Below are 18,427 nucleotides of genomic sequence, written 5' to 3'. Positions count from 1 at the left end.
AGATTATTTTGAAGGATGTCAGGTGAATGGATGCTGAGAATTTCACAGACAGAGAAGAAAGAAAAGAGAAGAATGAAAAATGACAACAGTACAGAAGAACTTTGCTAGGTCTGTTGGAGAAATTAAACAATTTATTCTGATATTGATTAACAGATTTTCAAGTGCATATTATGATCACTGGAAGAGTTAGTAGGAATTTCTCTTACACTAAAGCAGTAACTTGCATAGGAGTTCTTTATACATGTTGCCATGACTTGTTTTAATTACTGTTTTCATATAAAACTGGTAACTGAATAAGCTTGCTATGATAACTTTTACACTAATGAAAGATAACACCTATCATAGATAGGCAATAGATAAAATATTAGGGAATTTAAAACTACAACAGGCACATTCTGGTACCTCCTATATCAAGAGTGGGTGCATTTTTGACAATATTTTTTATTTGGAACTTGAACATTTTTATATTTTGGAGCTCATCTGTGGCTACTTCTAATGCCAGACATCAGAGCATATGACTATGGACAAAACCCACTGGGACACTGTACCTACCACTGCCTTCTGCAGCTGCCACTGGTCTTCATCTTGGCAGTGGGAGGAACCCTTCTGCAGGATGTGCTGCTCTCTGAGCTCCTGAAGCAAGCTCTTCTTCCTGGACATCCTCATGCGGGTCAGAGCTGCCATTCCAATGCTTCGAAGAGTTAACCTTCTCAGTACTGAGCACAGCAGGAGCCGGTGTTTTTGCAATATGTAGTTAACAGACCTGTAAAAAACAAATCATTAAAAATCAACCAGCTAAGCTGCTTGCTGATTTTGCACATCCATGCTCAGGAAAAGTCATTGCTGAAAGATGACAGCTACTATTCACTCTGTGACATCTCACACATTCTAAGCATGCCTTACAATGTTTCTCAGGTGTAATGAATGGATAACACTGTGATAGACATATGATTCTGTCACTCTGAAGTCAAATTAAAATAAAAGTAGGAAGAAAAAAGATAAATAAGCATCTGTGATTACATTTTTTTAAAAATAAGAGACTTGAAATAAGATGAAAGGAGAATGTAATCAGACCTACAGGAAAGCTATTTCAAGCTGAAGAAAATGCATATTTTGGATTAACAAGGGGGCACGCTCTGATGAGACACTGAAGGGTATAGTGTTAGCTGGCAGTGCAGACATGGCTGGAGCAAATTTTTGGTGAATTTTCAAAAGAAGAACACATTTTGAAGTAGATTATGGACAAAATGAATTAAATGTGCTATGTGCACATTTGGGATGATATCCTTCAAGGTGGGTTTGTGTCTCTACCTACTGTGTGCAACAAGCTCTCTAGGTACCAAATCTTGGGCAATGTTGAAGTCAGAGAACATGAAAAGGGGAGGCTGAACTGAGAAGTAGAGCCAAAATAAAGGAGTGCATTGGCAATAACACCAATATTCCAGATAGCCAAGTTTTTAACCGCATTGATCTTTGATAATGTTGAAACTATGATGAACTCATTTGTTATCTTGATCAAAATAAGGCAGATAACACAAATTTTATTTATTTATTTATTTATTTTATTGAGAGGTATGTCTCTCAAAGAGACAAAGATGAGACAAAACTAAAAGTTTCCTTAGCGAATATAGACAGAGAATACGAGACAGGAGTCATTTACATGCAAAGATATGGTCAGTAGTATACTAATAGCAGAAAGCAAAGGTAGAGCTGAATGGTGCTGGACTGAACATTTTATATTGACAGATATCCAACTCCGGCATGAGATACAGAGGGCAAAGTGAACGTGGTTCAAGATTAGGAATAACTCACAAACATAGGAACAGATATACAGAATGTGCGCCACTTGACTAATTGAAGAAGACTTTACTTTTGCCTTACCAGGAATCATCCTATTTGTTGGCATTTTTTTTTAATACTCAGACCAAAACCTACAGAAACTGTCTCTCTGTCTGAGGATGCTCAGAATCCCTCAACACTGCTTTCTGCAATGTAATATATATGGGTTTTTATCTGTGCATGCGGCATTGCAGTTTTACTGTACTGCTTACCGATAAAACCATACTTACTCATCACTGAGGCAGCCTAGTCTGCTCATGACACCTTGAATTATCTTCTCCTGTTTCTCAGACAGGTGCTTTTGCATCACAGCAGAGAGAGCATATTCATTTATCCATCGCTAAAAGCAGGGAAAAAAATCACAACTGTAAGATGCTCTGATTTCAGTGACCGTATGATGAATCAGGAGGTTATCTAAAGGTTTTTTGTTTTTCGTTTTAGTTAAAAACAGTAATTCCCCTCTTCCATGAAACAAATTGCATCTTAATGGTCAAAGTCTGATTTGGATCAGCCCCGAGCTGTGTCTCCTACAGATTCTCTGGTTTCACCAACAAAAAAAACAATGGAAAAAAGAACAATGTGGCACAAAATACTGCATCGACTCTTATCAGTAGGTTGCAGTGGGCTGTTTCATTTTTTTCACTAGTAGAGATGTAGTTTTTACTTTCACCTAACAAAATAAAGATATCTTTCATCTCACTTTGTGCATAGTACGCAATGCTAATAGTTAGAAATGGAGATGTGATTAGGTTTAGGACTGAGTTTACAGCTCCCTCAAGGTGATATTTAGATCAAAGAATTTAATCTTGAAATGTTTTGATGGACTTGCCATTATACTGTAAACTTTTGGAGATACAGACTTAGATTTTGCTTAGTGTATTGCCAGCATTTAATGAATAATAGGCCATAAGATGAAATGACTGTAAGGCCCAAACTCCATTACTGTGAGATGAAGAGTATATATCAGGCTACATTGGCAGCTGGGTAAAAGCAGGTTGCTTGCAGACATATGCAGAGTTCTAAATTAAATATAATACTCCGTCTCTCTGACAGCTTTACTTCATGTTCCATCTTCATTCAGAACATGAGGGAGTAAATTTTCTGTTATTGTAGACAGCAAGATTTCACTAGATCAATATGTCCAGCAAAGAATTAGATGCAGAAGTGCAGCCTCTCTTAGTGCAAGGTATTAGGAGTGGTCCTGGGTCTCCATACTGGATTTGATAGTCTTTTCCCTGGGAAGCAGCGATCTGTGCAGGAGAGGCTTTATATGTGAACACAGAATTAACTCTCCAGGGAAGTGCAGAACATCAGAAAGCACTTCATCTTTGGCTTTAAAAGAAAAATGCACCTCTTTCTCGGATAGTGCATTCTCCACAGCATACACAGTAGCACATATTGTTGTTCCCTCTCCATGAAGAAAACCTTATCAAAGCACATTCTCCCATGTGGGGTGTCAGGGAAGTATGGGCTGGCAGTCAATATTACAGATGGAAAGGGCATGAGAGGCACAGCACTTAAGTCTGCACAGTGCTGGGGAGCCCCCTGAGCTGCTTTCAGAAGGAGCTGCAAGATGTGCCTAGGCAGCCAGACCTCAACTGATTTGAGCCTGGGTGATTCTGAAAATCACAGAGCACAGCCAAGCACAGTGTCATCTCCAACTGCACACTGCAAGCGACAAATTAAAGTCTACCAGGTCTCCAGGTATCAATGTGACAGATGCCAATAATAGCTGTATCAGTATTTCCCTTTAGCAGCTCTATGGATATGGTTCCCTAGTGTTTCACACCTCTCTGCATGTGTCTAGTAAATTCTTTGGTTGACCAAGTTGATACATTGCACTGCATATTTTACTGTCTCTTTCAGCAGTTACAAGAGGGCTGAAAAGGACCTTTTACTTTCTAGAGGAGCTTTTTCAATGAGACACTGTGGCTCAGATGTGGTTCCCCATTATTTTTGGAGACTTGGTTTTCATCAAGAAGTTGTTCTTGAAGGGCCTGTCTGCCTACTTGTTTTCCAACAGCATGCAGATTTAATCAGATGTAGACCACCAAGATACAGGAGAGGTTTTCTGGAATTGTAAATGATATAATATTGCAGTCAAGAAACAAAAATGTAACACCTCTGCTGCTGCCCGTACAACCCATCCAAAAAGGCACTCAGAATGATAACACAGACAGGCATTGTAGTAGGAATTGTAGTAGGAATTGTTTACTTCTTACTGTTTGTGAGGACATAGTGTAGTTCTGTAGTGGTGAACACAGACTTTCTTTTAAAGGAAATGAATGAGTCACCTTTTAATCGAGACGCATCTAACATAATCTGTATGCAAAATTTATAATGGGTCTCTTCAATCCTCTGAGACCAACGGAAAGATTGGGACACAGTAAAAAATAACCCCATGCACAGTTGTTAAACTTAGAAGTACAAGTACATCAGCCATTAAGTAGTATGAGAACAAAGAGGAAAGAATGGGCATTATTATGCATTTAAGTAGGGGTGTTAAATAAGGAAGATTGAGATTTGGACCAAATACTAAGCCAGTGTTTTGCTACCATAAGGAAAAAGATGATCAAGAAGGGAAGGATCAGCTGGGGGTAGAAACAGAACAGTTATTGCATGTTTTACGGGAAGCAGTACTACAGTTGCTCACTGGGATAAACCTGGAGGGCTGGGTATTTTTGACTCCCCAAAACACTGCAAGAACTCACACATACAGACCGAAATGCAACACCGAAGGGAATCTTAATTTGAGGCTGCTGGCTTATGGCTGATAAATAGCAAAACAGACACAACTATTTAATCTAGCCAGGTGAAAAGGTGATGTGATGTGATGCAGTGCACTACTGTTCCAATACCAGGCCGAGCTGCCAGCTGCCTTGCAAAACTTTTGTTTTCTTGGGAATGACTTTACATTGCTTCGAGACCTAACACTACTAGACAGGAATCTTGTACATGTGTTGTGGTTTTTCCTCTATGGCTTCACATTGGGAGCACTGAGTGGAGAATCAAAAAGGCTGAGAGGCCACCAGAAAGTCAGTCTGGGCCTGGGCTGCCTGGAGAGGAACAGCACTGTCCCCTATGGGACAGCCAGTTCTTACCTCTCCTGACCTGGCATCCTACATCGCTTTCCTTTCACACAGTTGTCCACTATAGCCTGTCTCCAAAATACTATTACATTCTGACAGATTGGTAAAGAATGGAGAAAATGACTCTCCGTGTAGCGCAGACTCAGTGGCTGGAAGAGCTGGGCTCTTGGATTCCTAACCTGCATTTAACCAGTAAAACCAGGGACAAAATCATCCTCAATGGCGGAGTAAAGCTCCGAGGAATGTTTGGCTACTTGAAAAGAGGAGTCGTTCCAAACACTGTGAAAGAAATCAGTATCTGTAAAACAAAGAGAAGGCAAAAAAGCACAGCATGCCAATGCTGATAAGCAGATGCTGATTCACCTCTCTGGGTGCCAAGCAATGGTGTGCAACTGGATGGAAATCTCCTCACCCCATTTTGTCTCTGTAAGTTTCTGTGTTTTGTCTCCTGGCAACAAGTCCATTGTAAGACCTTCTGCAGCAGAGCTAACATTAAGCATTACTCTTTGGCAATAAATGTGTGGAATATGCCGTTAGTGGGTAATGAAACCCATAAAATACTTTGAGTTAGACTTCAGATAACACAGCAAATTAGACCCAAGTAAGCACACTTTCTTCTGCAGCTGACATTTTTAGCACAGATTCTTCAGGAAATCAGAGGAAAGCAATTTCTCTCTAACAGCCTGTAGATGGTGTGTGATGCACACTGAATGTCAAGCAAGTACCTTAGCCTAGTGCAGCAGCCTGCTCTGCGTAACAGACGACAGTGCTCTTCCAGAGACATCATGAGGTAGGAGCTATGTGGTAAAATGCTCATAATTTATTTTCATTAGTCATTTATTCCTAAATTCCTATATTTTGCCTCACTTACATCGTCAAGCTTATAAGAAAAAAGTTAAATATGAAACTAAATTTTCCTTTTCATGCACAAAAGCGATTCTGTTTCCCCAAAGCACATTATATTCCAGATATGTATAAATGCTAGGAAAGGTAATCTCAAAATAAATGTAGTTCAGATAAATGGGAAAAATGTCTTTTTGAGCCACCTTGAAAAGCTTAAATATCCTGGTGAAAAGCCTTCTGGTGGTAGACTTTCAAGGTCTGTAAAACAGGTGACTATGTAACTCTCAGTATATCATATTTATCAAAAGGAAAATAAGAGACTTATCTCCTGCTGGAAAATGCCTGATAAATTAAAAGGCTTGTCAATATGAATGTTGATTTATGGATCTTCTGACACATTCAGCACTGTAACGTCTATGGGATCTCCCAGATGACATGATCACCTGCCACAAATGTCTGAGCTCTCTTCTTTTCTAAAGCTGTGTTCTTTTCAGTAGGATACAAGCGTCAACTTATTGTTTAAATGTACATGTTGCTGTTTTTACACTATGAATGTGCCAATAAACGCACTTTGCATTTAAATGTAATACAGTGAGTTGCGTGATACTTTTCAAACTTGTTTACACAGGAAAATCTGCCAGCCTAGCCTTGTAGTAATTGTTTCCCTGCACACTTTAGATAGAGATATAGCAGTCTTTCTTCCAGTTTAGTTCAAACTACTTCTGAAAGGCCACATGTAAGTGAAAAAAGCTGCAAAGCCTATTGTCTTGAAGAATCATACATATTCCCACTAGGAGAAACCCTCTTCTAGAATTTTATCCCACACTTATCCACTTGTCCTTAGGAAAGCTCTGTCTGTTGCTCAGGCAATTTTTATGTTGAAGAATGCCCAGCTACAGTGCTGGTGACCCAGAGACGAATGTGAAAGCTATGTGTCCTTGTTTAAGTGAATTTCCCTATAGCTCAGTAATTACTGTTAATGATGTCAGCAAATCCTTTATTTTGTTGTTGTTGTTGTTGTTGTTGTTTTGTTTTGTTTTGTTTTGTTTTGTTTTTATTCTCCCAGCTAGGAAGCCATCTGCTTTACATTATGAATGCTACAGTACACAGAAAGTATGGAAAGTCGATGTTTTATTTTAACTATCCCGTGCTTGGACATTACTGGAATATCTGAATTCACATACAATGAATTCAACATGCAGTGCTGTCCAAGGAACTATTATCCAGCAATTGACTGCTGGAGACAAACTAATCCTTTTAATCTCTTGAGAAGCAATCCCAGGGGTGCTGGTTTCTCCACTTGATGCTTGTACATACTGTGTCCAATGATAGTACTGGAGGAATGCATAAAGTGTCTTTGGAAAAAAATTTTAGACTTGAGATCACCCTCTCTGTGGGTTTTATGCTTGCTGTTAAAGCACGTCCTCGCTGACTCTTAGCAATGCTTGAGATTCAATAGGACAATGGAAGGACCAGGCAAAAGAGCCCTAACATGAATTTATTACTGTTGGTTTTCTCCTCTGGTCTCAATGCCTCCTGTGCTGGACACAAGCAGAACAAAGGAGAGGGATGTGTGTTTCTTCACCTCCTCAGAGTAAAGAGTAAGTTTTATATAAAGAGTTGTTTCCAATTATTACAGTATTAATACAAAGAAATTATTAAGAAACATTTACCACTGTAAGGCTTCCTTTCCTGTAAACTGTACTTACATGTACTCTCTCTAAAAGGACCAGATGAAGGGTTTTTTTGAACTGTTTCTGTAGATGCTCAAGAGCTGAGGACACTGTGAAATCAGACAGAAGCCTTGCCAAAAAATGTTTATGCGCTGACAAAGCTGTCAAACACTGTGGACAGATGTTCAGTAATTATTCTCTGACTCCTCTATGCTGAGTCTACATGCACAGCATATATATTCACTTCATAATGCAGCTCAAACTGCCCATCCTGAGTCTGGATCTGTGTCTGGACTTGGTCTGTATATTTATACACAAAGTACTCCCCACAGATTAGTACCTTGACAATTTCGTTCTATAGCTGTTTTCAGAACCCGGGGTCCCAAAATGTGATATGGGTCTTACCTTTTTTTCTTGTAGTAGCTGTTCCTGGAAAAGCTTCCAGCGTTTAAGGTGGTGGGTGTCCCACTTCTCCAACTGAGGCACCAAATTCTCCTGCCACTCCTCTTTCAATAGTTCACATTCTCTTACAGAGAGGCCAGTCACAACAGGCAGGGTCTGAAGAAACAGCTCATTCACCAACTCTGCTAAAACACTGGAAGCTTTAGAATACAGCTCCTAGGGAGGCAAAGGGGGACAAAATGAGGAAGGTGAGAAAGCAAACCTCATGACCCTTTGGAGCCATATGACTGCATACTGTGTACAATGCCAGTGAGGGAACCATGTCCCAGTTAACACATTGGACCAGTAACCCCTAGAGATAAAATCCAATGCCAGTAACGCCTGAGTTATACCAGGTTTTGTAGATGGAATCTGCAACAACATACATGGTTTAAGGCACATAAAGGCATTTCAAATGCAATAGTGGCATTAGCACAAGATATTGAACCCTAACGGTTGCCCACGTGCAACTGCAATGCAACTAAGGTGTTGTAAATCCCATAGATTTTGCCTGTCACTGTGGAAAGAATCCTGTGTAGCACAACACCTCATAGGCATATTTTTAAAGGTGGTGACATAAAATGAATAAAGGCAAGAAATAAGGAAGAGTTAAAAGGGACAGTGTAGCATTTAGGTAGATAAAATTGACACTAGTCATGTTAATAGTTGTTGCTCTGAAATATGACGTTCTTCAATACCTTCTGGAAGGGCAGAATTATTCAAATCCATCTTGATACAGAACAGCTTAAAGCCTAAGAAAACAAACATCTTCTGGTTTTGAATTGCTGAGCCTGTTTCATTCGCAAGAGGAGTTTGGGTGATTTAGTCAGATGGCATCAAAGCTACTAAATCTTTTAAAAACCTGTAATTTCAATGTCAAATACACAGTGATGATATGAGCTGCCTTTGCAAACTTGCTAGAAATTTGAGATAATCCCTGAGATAACTGAGTGCAGGTAGCTTTCCCTAGAGGAAGAGAGAAAACAAAGACATTGGAAAGGTCACACAGACACTGCAGTACTCCAGCAGTACGAAGAGCTGTTTTTGTGTGAGTTCACCATTGTCATATCAATCAAAAAAGCTTTATTGTCTGCGAGATTTTTCTTTCATTGTAAATCACTGTTAGCCCTCTTGAAAATACTTAAATTTATTTCTTTTCCTGTAAAATAAAGCTAGTATTTTCAAAAACTCTTTTCAGCATTTCTCTTGCAAAACCAAGTCAAGCCTTCTAGCTGTAGCTTTCCTTTAAATACATGTTTAATCACAGTCTCTTAAGTGATTAAAATCCAGAACCTCTCAAAAGAAGTACAGTCATATTTATCTAAATGTCAAAAACATTTGTCTGCAGCTCATACACATGAAAATTTCTAGTGGACTTGTCTGGTTTTGGGGGACACTGATATAATGTGTTATTGTCTAAGAGCCCATTCCAGTTTCTAGATGTGGTATCATAAAAATAAATAAATGAAGAAGGATGTTAAATTTGCAAACTACTAGTACTCAGAAACAAGCAATGAACAGAATTTAGGCTGCACATTCAATCTGGCCCTGTGCATATGCCCCCTTAATGATCAATTTTGGCTTCACATACTGTTTCCACAGAACCTTTATTTGTTCAGTGTTTAGGTTTATCAATACCCATTGAGTGGACAGATTTTTTTTTATATTTTTTTTTAATTTATTTTGTATGTCTCAGTTATTGTAAAATACCCAAGCTGTGCACTGAATACTAAATTATTATTTTCCTCCTGGGATCCCTGTAGGATGCTAATCACCATATTAATGAGCTGTTTCACAAACAATAAATAGCTTAGTTTAACAGCTCCCTGCAGCAACCTCTACTTATGGATAAAATCGAGGCACAACACTATCAGAAGTGTTCACTACACTTTCGAGATGAAATGTCTCATTTCTTCCACTCTCTTACTTGTTAAAAACATGCAGAATTTTATGAATCCAGCTCCCACTGACTTTGTTTAACCTCAGACTGGGCCCTGGCCAGAAATTATAGTTGGAGACACAATTGGATATCTCATTTCTAGTAACACTTCTCTCATTTCTGGCTATTGCTCACAATCTGGACATGACAGTGTCATTAGGGTAACGTCTGACCAGTGATATATTTCTCTATGCAGCGCCTTTTCTTACTACGAAATGGTTTGGCTGGCTAGGCTAGCCTGCTTAGTATGCAACAACTTCTGTCAAAAACCTAAGTTCTTTACTCTTTGGTGGTTTGGTTTGAGGCACTTTGTGGTCAGAGTGCACCCAGTGGTGGGGCTGCTCTGCTGCTGTAGGTGACACTGGAGTGACTGTGCTGGGACCTGCTTGGTGCCCATGGTTGCTGCTGCTGGCATCCACACTGGGGCCAGACTCTGTGAATGCATAGAAAACTTGGTCTCACAGTGTTTCTGGCAGCACAGGAACAGGACAGTGGGGAGGCAATGTTAAGTGGCCATTCTTCAATAAATTGAAAATGGTTTTACAGGGAAATGGTTTTACAGGGAACCGCAGTCCAAAGAATTCTGGATACCTGTGCACAGATGCCTACGCTGCAGGTACTGAATGTAGCTATGTCTGCTCTGCTAAAATCTCCCAGATTAAACAACTAGACCGGGCACTGGGAAACACTGAAAAGTAGAATGAAATCTACCACACCAGTCCTAAATTATTGGTTGAAACATGCCCCATACAGCACAGAAGTGCCTCAGGCTGCATATATCACTGCAAAGACACTATGCAGCACAGGTAGATTGTCTCCTCTTTAATTATTCTAGCTTCCAGCTCCTGTTACAACACGAGGCAGCATTCATACCATCTTCTTAACAATCTGTTTAGTTGTGGACCTGGTTTAGCTTGTCAACACTAATGCAAAATGGTCTAAGTTCTTTCTGCTGCTGCTTTATTTTAGAATTCAAGTCTCTAAATCCTGGGATTTAACATAAAGATTCTATTTTTCTAATCTTTGTATCCCACACCACATTAAAAAAAATTATCAGTCTGTCTCTGTAAACCATCTCTTCTCTGAGCTATTCTTGTCTTTTGAGACAATTTAATTCTCCTGCCCTTACTGGGTGTTCCAAGATATAAAAAATTCTTTTGGGTCTAAAATAGTTCAGAGGAAGTCTAGTGAAGTCTGTGGCATTTCTATCGCAATCTCCAAAGATCTCAGGCAGGGTGTTAAGGAACTCTATTCTTAAACAAACAGAGTTCTATCTACAGCAACTAAATTGCTTTGCAACACATTTTGCTTCAGAACTGATAGCATTTCCCTGGCATGCTGACAGCCCTGTATTATTATTTACCAGGAAATCTTTTGCACAGAACCTAAAGAATGCATTTTGTTACTTGTCGTCATGCCATTTTGTTTAAAGATCAATTGAATAGCATTCTGCTTGCACTCCCTGCAGCTTCAAATTATATTGTATACTTACTGCTCGTGCTACCGGAGCAGGAACACAGATACCCAGGAAAACCGTTATTACATCTTGTTCCCACAACATGCTTAACTACATAACCTTGTTAGTGTGATGGGCAAAGATGTCTTCAGATCATAAGTGCTTAATTATTTGCAAAATACTTCATGGTCCTCTGCTGAAATTGGTGTGAAAGGACAAGAAAGTGGGACTAGAAATCCAGGAACAGTTTTTCACATCAACATTTCCTTTAGAAAGGACAAAGCCGAGCAAATACATGGAAGACAAATGGGACTGAGCGGTATGTACTTTTCGTCTCACAGACGCTGCCAACAGGCAAAGGAACAGGAAGCTTGGTCAAGTGCCTTAAGTCCCTCTGAGAGTGATTTTCAACAGTACTGAACACTTCAACTTCTATTATAAATTCTGTTCTGTGCAGGACACAAGTCCTGCACTTACTGGTCTCAGCTGCAGTCTGGGATCACAAAATAAACCTCCATCAGTGATGACTATCAAAATATTAACTTCTCTTCAGCTGGTCACTGGGTTTTTTTAACCTGAACACATAATAATATGTACATTACAGCCCATGCAGTCCAGCACAAACCCTAACATTACAGCATGCCCTACACGGAGAGCATATCACACATGTACAACGTGATGGCTATACTGTTTAATGCAGCACTTGTAGAAATGCAGTGGAATGGCTTTAAAAGATTTGGTAGGGGAAATGGTAAGTCTCCATTTAGGGAAAAAATGTGGATGTGATTTAATTCTACAAGTATGATTCAAACTAAGAAAATAGTTCAAAATATTTGTATTATAAGGAATATACTCTATTTGAAACAGCAATAAAGTCCATCTGAAACAAGGATAGTGCACTGCATATTATTTGTTCTCTAGGAAAAGAACAAAACCAGTAAGAAATCTTACTGCTTGAGCATCTTGTTTTTGGACTAGAACCCCTACAAAATAGTTCCTATAAACTTCCTGATATACCATTTCTTGTTTGTAGAACTTTTACTTAATGAAATTTATTCAAATTGATTCCATTAATAGAATAGCTGATTGCAACGTTGAATGAACCTGTTTGTAGTACCTGGCAGTCAATCTGAAAGCTTTTCAAAAAATCTCAAGAGAAATTCATCAAGCATAAAGAGATCCCACAGGGTAGATGCAGAAATAAAATGGGCTGAGATTGAAATGCTGAGTGCATCTGAATTTCAAACAAGGCAGTAAATATATAATTTTGTCAAAAACCAAGGGAAATACACAGTTTATCAGATTTCACTACAAATCCAAAGATCAGTATTAATGCTTTCCCTTACAGACAAATGATTAAGGGTTCCTACATGCAGATGAGAATAAAGAAAATAATTAAATTGTGAAGCAGGAAAATATATTTAGACATGCTGGTTGCATTGTATTTTAAATGCCACTGTCTAGGATTTATTATCTCTAAGAGGCAACTGCATAGTTATTTGTTGACTTGTGATAGTTACTTGTTAATTTCAGATACAACAACATTTCATTAAAATAATTAACATTTCTGGTCAAAGCTGTAGAACACTTCTGTACCTCACGTCCAAAGGCTAGGATACTTGTTTAGGGGGCAAGAGACTCATACTGTGTCTTATTAAGGAAAGAAATTAAATAGATCTTACTTCCTACAGTAATTCCAAATGTTCTTGGACACCACTGGCCACTAGAAGATACCTCCCATCATAAACTCAGGCTAAGTGGGGAAAAGATGACTGCATACATTTCTTCCTCTATTCCACAAGAAGAATTCTGGAATGCTAACTGCACCCTGCTTTTAAGCATCGACACCACGACAACACAATGACATGGAAGTCATCCTTAGGCACAAGCTAATAATAATAAAAATAAATAATAATAAAAAATACTTTTAATTCCATATAATAAAAATGGGACTTTGAAATTATAGTTTGCCCTCTCATTGGTCTTTGATTATTTCAGGAGGCAGTTTCAACTGTAGCTTTCTACCTTTTTAGAAATTTGCCTCTGAGATATGGTGATATCCTTTACTAGATCAAGCTATCAGCAGACTATGTATCCTTACAGATACAAAATACATTTTCTTATGCAATAAGGCAAGAAGAAAACTTCAGAAATAAGCCTATACATATCACACACCCTGTATTTCATATCAGTGCATATGTTCATAGTGACTCTTTGTGAATACCTACAGCTGGGCTGAACTTCAGCTTATTGCTGACTCTTGATTGAGGCCAGCCAATTGCTTTGGGCACCCAGAATGACCCATGTTGTTCGGTGATGAGATAGGAAAGGCTAATGGAAGAAACATTTGGGTATGATTTTACAAATATAACAAACATTTTCAGAACTGTAACTGTATGTGCAAACATAGTAGAGATAAGGAGCTCAAAGCTTTGACTGAAATGACCAGACCAAATTCAATCAGTCCACCAACCCGGAATTAGGGTGAGTTCATGTGGTAAGAGTTCAATCTACCAGATGACACAGTCTTTCAACCTTCTTGTATCAAGTCACATGGCAAAATTTTCAAAAGTGAGCATTTGAGACAAGCTGTGGGTGACTCATCTTGATAAGAAGCTAGTGTTGAATAGCCACACATGCCATCCACTCTATGAAAGCATCCCCAACCATATCTCAACTTAATGAAATTATATAAGGAAAGCAATAAAAGAGCGAATCTCTAAGAATCTGTACTCATCATTTTGACAAGAGATAATTTTTCCCCTCCTATTAACCGAGAAAAACATCAAACACTTTGCTTCAACCTCACATTCAATGTTTACCCATTCATAAAATGTTTATTGCCTTGCCTGTTGATAATACTCACTACTTAATAGCTTTTAATCTAAATTCCTGTGCATTTCTGTGTTTTGTTAAGTCAAATGAAATAACATTCTGGTGAACTGCTATCAGCAAAGAGGAATTATAAATGACAGTAAATGTTGTATTTTTATGGTTTTGATGTTAAGGCTGAGGAAAAATAATTACTTTACAAGGGACTACGTAATTCCCATCTGTTAATTGATTTCCTTTTGTGTAATCTGCATGTCTGTTTTCTTAATAAAGATATGTTAACCACCAAGCTCTTTTCAGTTCTCCCTTCCCTGCTGAAATAAGCAGGTAGTTCACCAAAATAATTAAATAAATAAATAGAAGTAAATAAATAGAAGGAGAAAGAAAAGATTAAAGGTTGGTTAACATCTCTCTCATATACTAAACTTGAGACAGATTTGCAAGGAACTATTCATTAATCTTTTCCAGAGTTCAGGAAAAATAGAAGAGAACATAATGGGTATGGGGGGAGGAGGAGATGCTTTAACTGACCTGTGAAAGAAAATTACAGTAATAATTTTCCAACTCAAAAGCTACTCAAGCCAATAAAAAACTGTTATTTTGACACAGTATCCCTTCTGTATGGGAAAACTCTGAAAACTATGTTTACTGAAAGTATTAGGCTAAGCCTTTCCATTAGCACAATTGACACAATTCCTCCTTCAGTTATGACATACTGCAAGAACCAAAATCATTTGCCCCCCATTCCTCAACTTGCACTTCAAAAATTAGTCACGGAGCCTGTGCTTAGACTTAAGACTACTCACCTACAGTGCATTATTTTAATCCACTGCTATGGCTGCAAAGTCCTACGCAATCCAAATACAACTCCTTCGTTCACTTCAGGCATCAACAGATTCCAGTGACCTTAGTTAAACCATTTTAATTGATTTATTCATGTGTACATAAAACAAACCTACTCAATTATTCTTTGCAAACACAGTCAGCTTCCAGACATTTTTATATATTTCTTCACCAATTTGAATAATTATTTAATGTACTGTAGCACTCCAGGGTATGGTAGTGCTACAGGGCTACATCTTGGTGAACTCACAAACTGTTTAAAAGGTGAAAAAATGAAAAAAAAAAAAATGAGAAGGGCTTAGAAGAACATTGTGAGAACAAGATTAGGTTGTTCTCCCACAAGTCAGTGGAACTTGTAGTGAAGTGACATCTTTTTTTTTCTTTTCTGTACCTAGGATATTCACTTATTCATCCAGTACCTGGAATATTCTACTTATTCATGAAACTACATCTGTGAGGTTTGCTTTCCTGCTTGCTTATACTAGGACAAACCAAGGTAACTGTGGAAAGAAATCAAGTAACACTAGTGTGCAACTGAAGGAAGAAAGGAGGACCTAAACTTTTTATCACGTATAACCTGGACAACCTATAATTTAAAGACCAAATTGCTTTTTTAGCTTCTTATAGGGAATTAGAGCTTAGGTGATTTGCTTTTAAACTACCATAAAGTAGCATTTTAGTGGCTATCTTTAGATCATAGTGGCTATGATCACGTTTATGCATTACACCATCCTAGGAAGAGCCGTTAAGAGGTCTCTACAATCTGTCACAAAAATGAAATAATAAAAATAAATAAACACTACTCAACTATGTGGAAACAGCTGCTGTAAATGACTGCAGGTCAAACAGAATAAGAGTAAATACAGAGGTGATAAAGGTTTTTAGAAAGAATGGTAGAAATGTGGGGTGAAAAACAGAAAAAAGAATGGTGCTGAGGGTGTGGAGCTGGGCCTTGGCGAAGGCAGGTCTGAGTCTTGCCAAGTCCTCTTCCCTTGAAAAAAAGGTGTAATGACCTTCCAATACAGCAGTCCAGGACCATGAGTTTAGGACCATGCCCAGGCACTCGGGTTTCTGTGCTTTACCAAGTCAATCTGTCAGGGTGTAGCTCTTGAGAACTTTGTGCCTTGGCTGAGCAAGCAAAGGACCGTGCTGCTTGTGGGGACCATGAGGTTTTGCAGACGCACTTGCTCAGTGTGGCCAGCAGTGAGCAAAGGGCTGGACAAAACAGTGGCCTGATGGTGATGGCTCTTCCGTCTTCCTTGAGGATTTCTTCTAGTTGATAATCTACAGCGCAAGTTTTGATACAGTACTTAAATAAGAGTGGATGGTTTAGAAAGTTAGCACAGGGTGAAGGATAGGTGCGTCCATCCTCTGACAGTTGCTTTGAAAGCTGCCAGTAAACATCCTTAGCTGAAGTTATGCCCAGATAAGTCCCTAAGACGAAGTCCTTTTAATTCGTCTAACTGGGTGCTATGCACCTCTCCAGCACTGGTGCTGTTACATTGGTAGACAAACTTATTGGATATTGGACCAAATGGTCTTCTATCTCAGCCAACATAGCTGCTCTTTACTATGGTATTGGTGTTTATTTGATAAATTTCAGTATTGATGGAGCTCCAAGGACCAACTTAAAAAAGTAGATGACTTGGATGTGGAAAAAAAAAAAAAAACACAACTTACTTTGGTATCTACTGCCATTAATCTGAACAGAACATTGGGATTGATTCCAGTTCTGGGGGCTTACAGCTAAAGCCAAGATGGCAATGGGTACACAAGCAGGAACTTAACTGGAACCCTAAATCCTGTGGGTACTGGATGACATTAGATTGTTTAGCCCATAAAAAATAAGTAAGTGATTGCTTGTAGTCCTGGGCCAGCAGAGAATATGAGCTACTTGGTAAAGGGAGTATATAGAATAGCATTGCTAAATCATGGTTACAGAGAAGTTGTCATCTATGTAACACTTTGCTCCTCTTGGGTTTAGCTCCTAGTAGCACACCTTAGTCTTATTTCTCCTAAATCCAGGGGCTATTTAATTTGTGTGTGTGTTGGGGGGCGGAAGCATAACTACCATGTGCAGCTTTGCAGGGCTAATTGTTATTTGCAACAACATAAAAATGGGTCTTAATGCTAAATATTTAACTACTATTTTTTTTCCACTCTGACTGTGTTTACAAATATATGAATTATTTTTTTTGAAATAATCTTGCAGTCTTTGGATGCCTTGAGGACCATAGGCTGAGGACTATTTATCTACATACATGAAGAGCATGCTAATGTGGCTCTACAGAGTTTCAAGCAGTTTTTCAGTAATATTACTAGGCTTCAGTTTCTACTGGAGGGATAAAAAGCAACTGAACAGAACTCTATTGTTAAAAGTCTTTTTTTTCTAACTTATTTAGTAACACATGCTGACAATTATGAAAACATAGAGATTAAGTGAACAACAGATTGTTTAAAAAAATCTTTAGTTTATCCTCTTCCTCGCTTGTGGTAGAACAGCAACAGCAGAGTCCAAACCCTATAAATGACTGCAAAGCAAATGACTATCAGTTAAGCTACAGAGAGTACAGACCTTCTGGAATAACAAAACGGAGCTCTGCAGTGTTGGCAGATGTGCCCAAAACAGCTGTTTCTACAAACTAGCTGTTTCGAACCCAAGTGGGACATAGCTCTCACAGCCCAGGGCTGAATATTGCCTTGGGAGCATTGCTGGTACCAGCTGGTTAGTTTAATGTTTGCTTGCTTGGGTCTACTTGAGCTGCAGTCACACCACTGCACTGTGGAGTATCTCAAATTCTTTTTGCTTTCCCAGGAGTGTCTTGCCCTCACCACTGGAAGAAGTAGCTTCTCCCTAGCAGGAAGATGTAGAAATTAAGCAAAGAGGTTAAGCCCTGCTGTTCAGGGAAAGGCTTCTGGTTGTCCAAGGTGCAGTTTTGTTCTGAAAGTGTTGGTGAAACAGAGGAAGAAGCAAAGGCATTGTGGTTGTGAGATGCAATTCCTTCCCTCAGTGTTAAATCTATGTTTGCTTTTATGGCCTGGGTAATAGTCAAATTGTTTAACTACTTCACTTCCTCATCTGTAGAAGTCAGAGCAGTTCCATTTATCTATAGTAGGGCTATGCTCTTGTATTTTCTTTCTAGCTTATGCTGCTTGTAAGGTATACCGAGAAGCAGTATGCCCTTCTGAAACAGTCTGTACTATCTGCGTTTAGGGCGAAGAGAGTAAAGTGCAGTTGTGCAGCGTGTTAAATGTCACAATAAAAATGTTTTATTGTAAAAATAGCTGGAAAACAAGATTTGTGGACCCTCATCCAATAGATGCCAGTTGGATTACAGTACTTGCAGTTTTTCATGTCTGGCAATATTTGTATGGGTCTAGGAATAAAAGAGCAGCTGTAATATGGAACATAATGGCTTTGAGCTGAGTGAATTGGCAGAGTTCAAGTGTGTGCAGCTCTCCTGGCAACTTG

General features: G+C 38.8%; 1 protein-coding gene across 2 annotated transcripts in view; it reads right to left on the bottom strand.

Moving 5' to 3' along the window:
• EVC (EvC ciliary complex subunit 1) overlaps positions 1-18,427 on the bottom strand; it is a 54,215-nt gene that overhangs the window by 12,513 nt on the left and 23,275 nt on the right. For both annotated transcript variants that reach the window (XM_032187000.1, XM_032187001.1), the window contains exons 12-14: positions 7,850-8,062; positions 2,070-2,179; positions 553-763 (exon numbers count right to left, since the gene is read on the bottom strand). In XM_032187000.1, the coding sequence (XP_032042891.1) occupies positions 553-763; positions 2,070-2,179; positions 7,850-8,062 (534 nt within the window). The remainder of the gene's footprint in view (positions 1-552; positions 764-2,069; positions 2,180-7,849; positions 8,063-18,427) is intronic.

Source organism: Aythya fuligula, chromosome 4 (assembly GCF_009819795.1).
Source record: "Aythya fuligula isolate bAytFul2 chromosome 4, bAytFul2.pri, whole genome shotgun sequence".
Classification (NCBI taxonomy): domain Eukaryota; kingdom Metazoa; phylum Chordata; class Aves; order Anseriformes; family Anatidae; genus Aythya; species Aythya fuligula.
The sequence above is the reverse complement of the archived record's forward strand: the minus strand, read 5'-3'. Positions and strand labels throughout refer to the sequence as shown.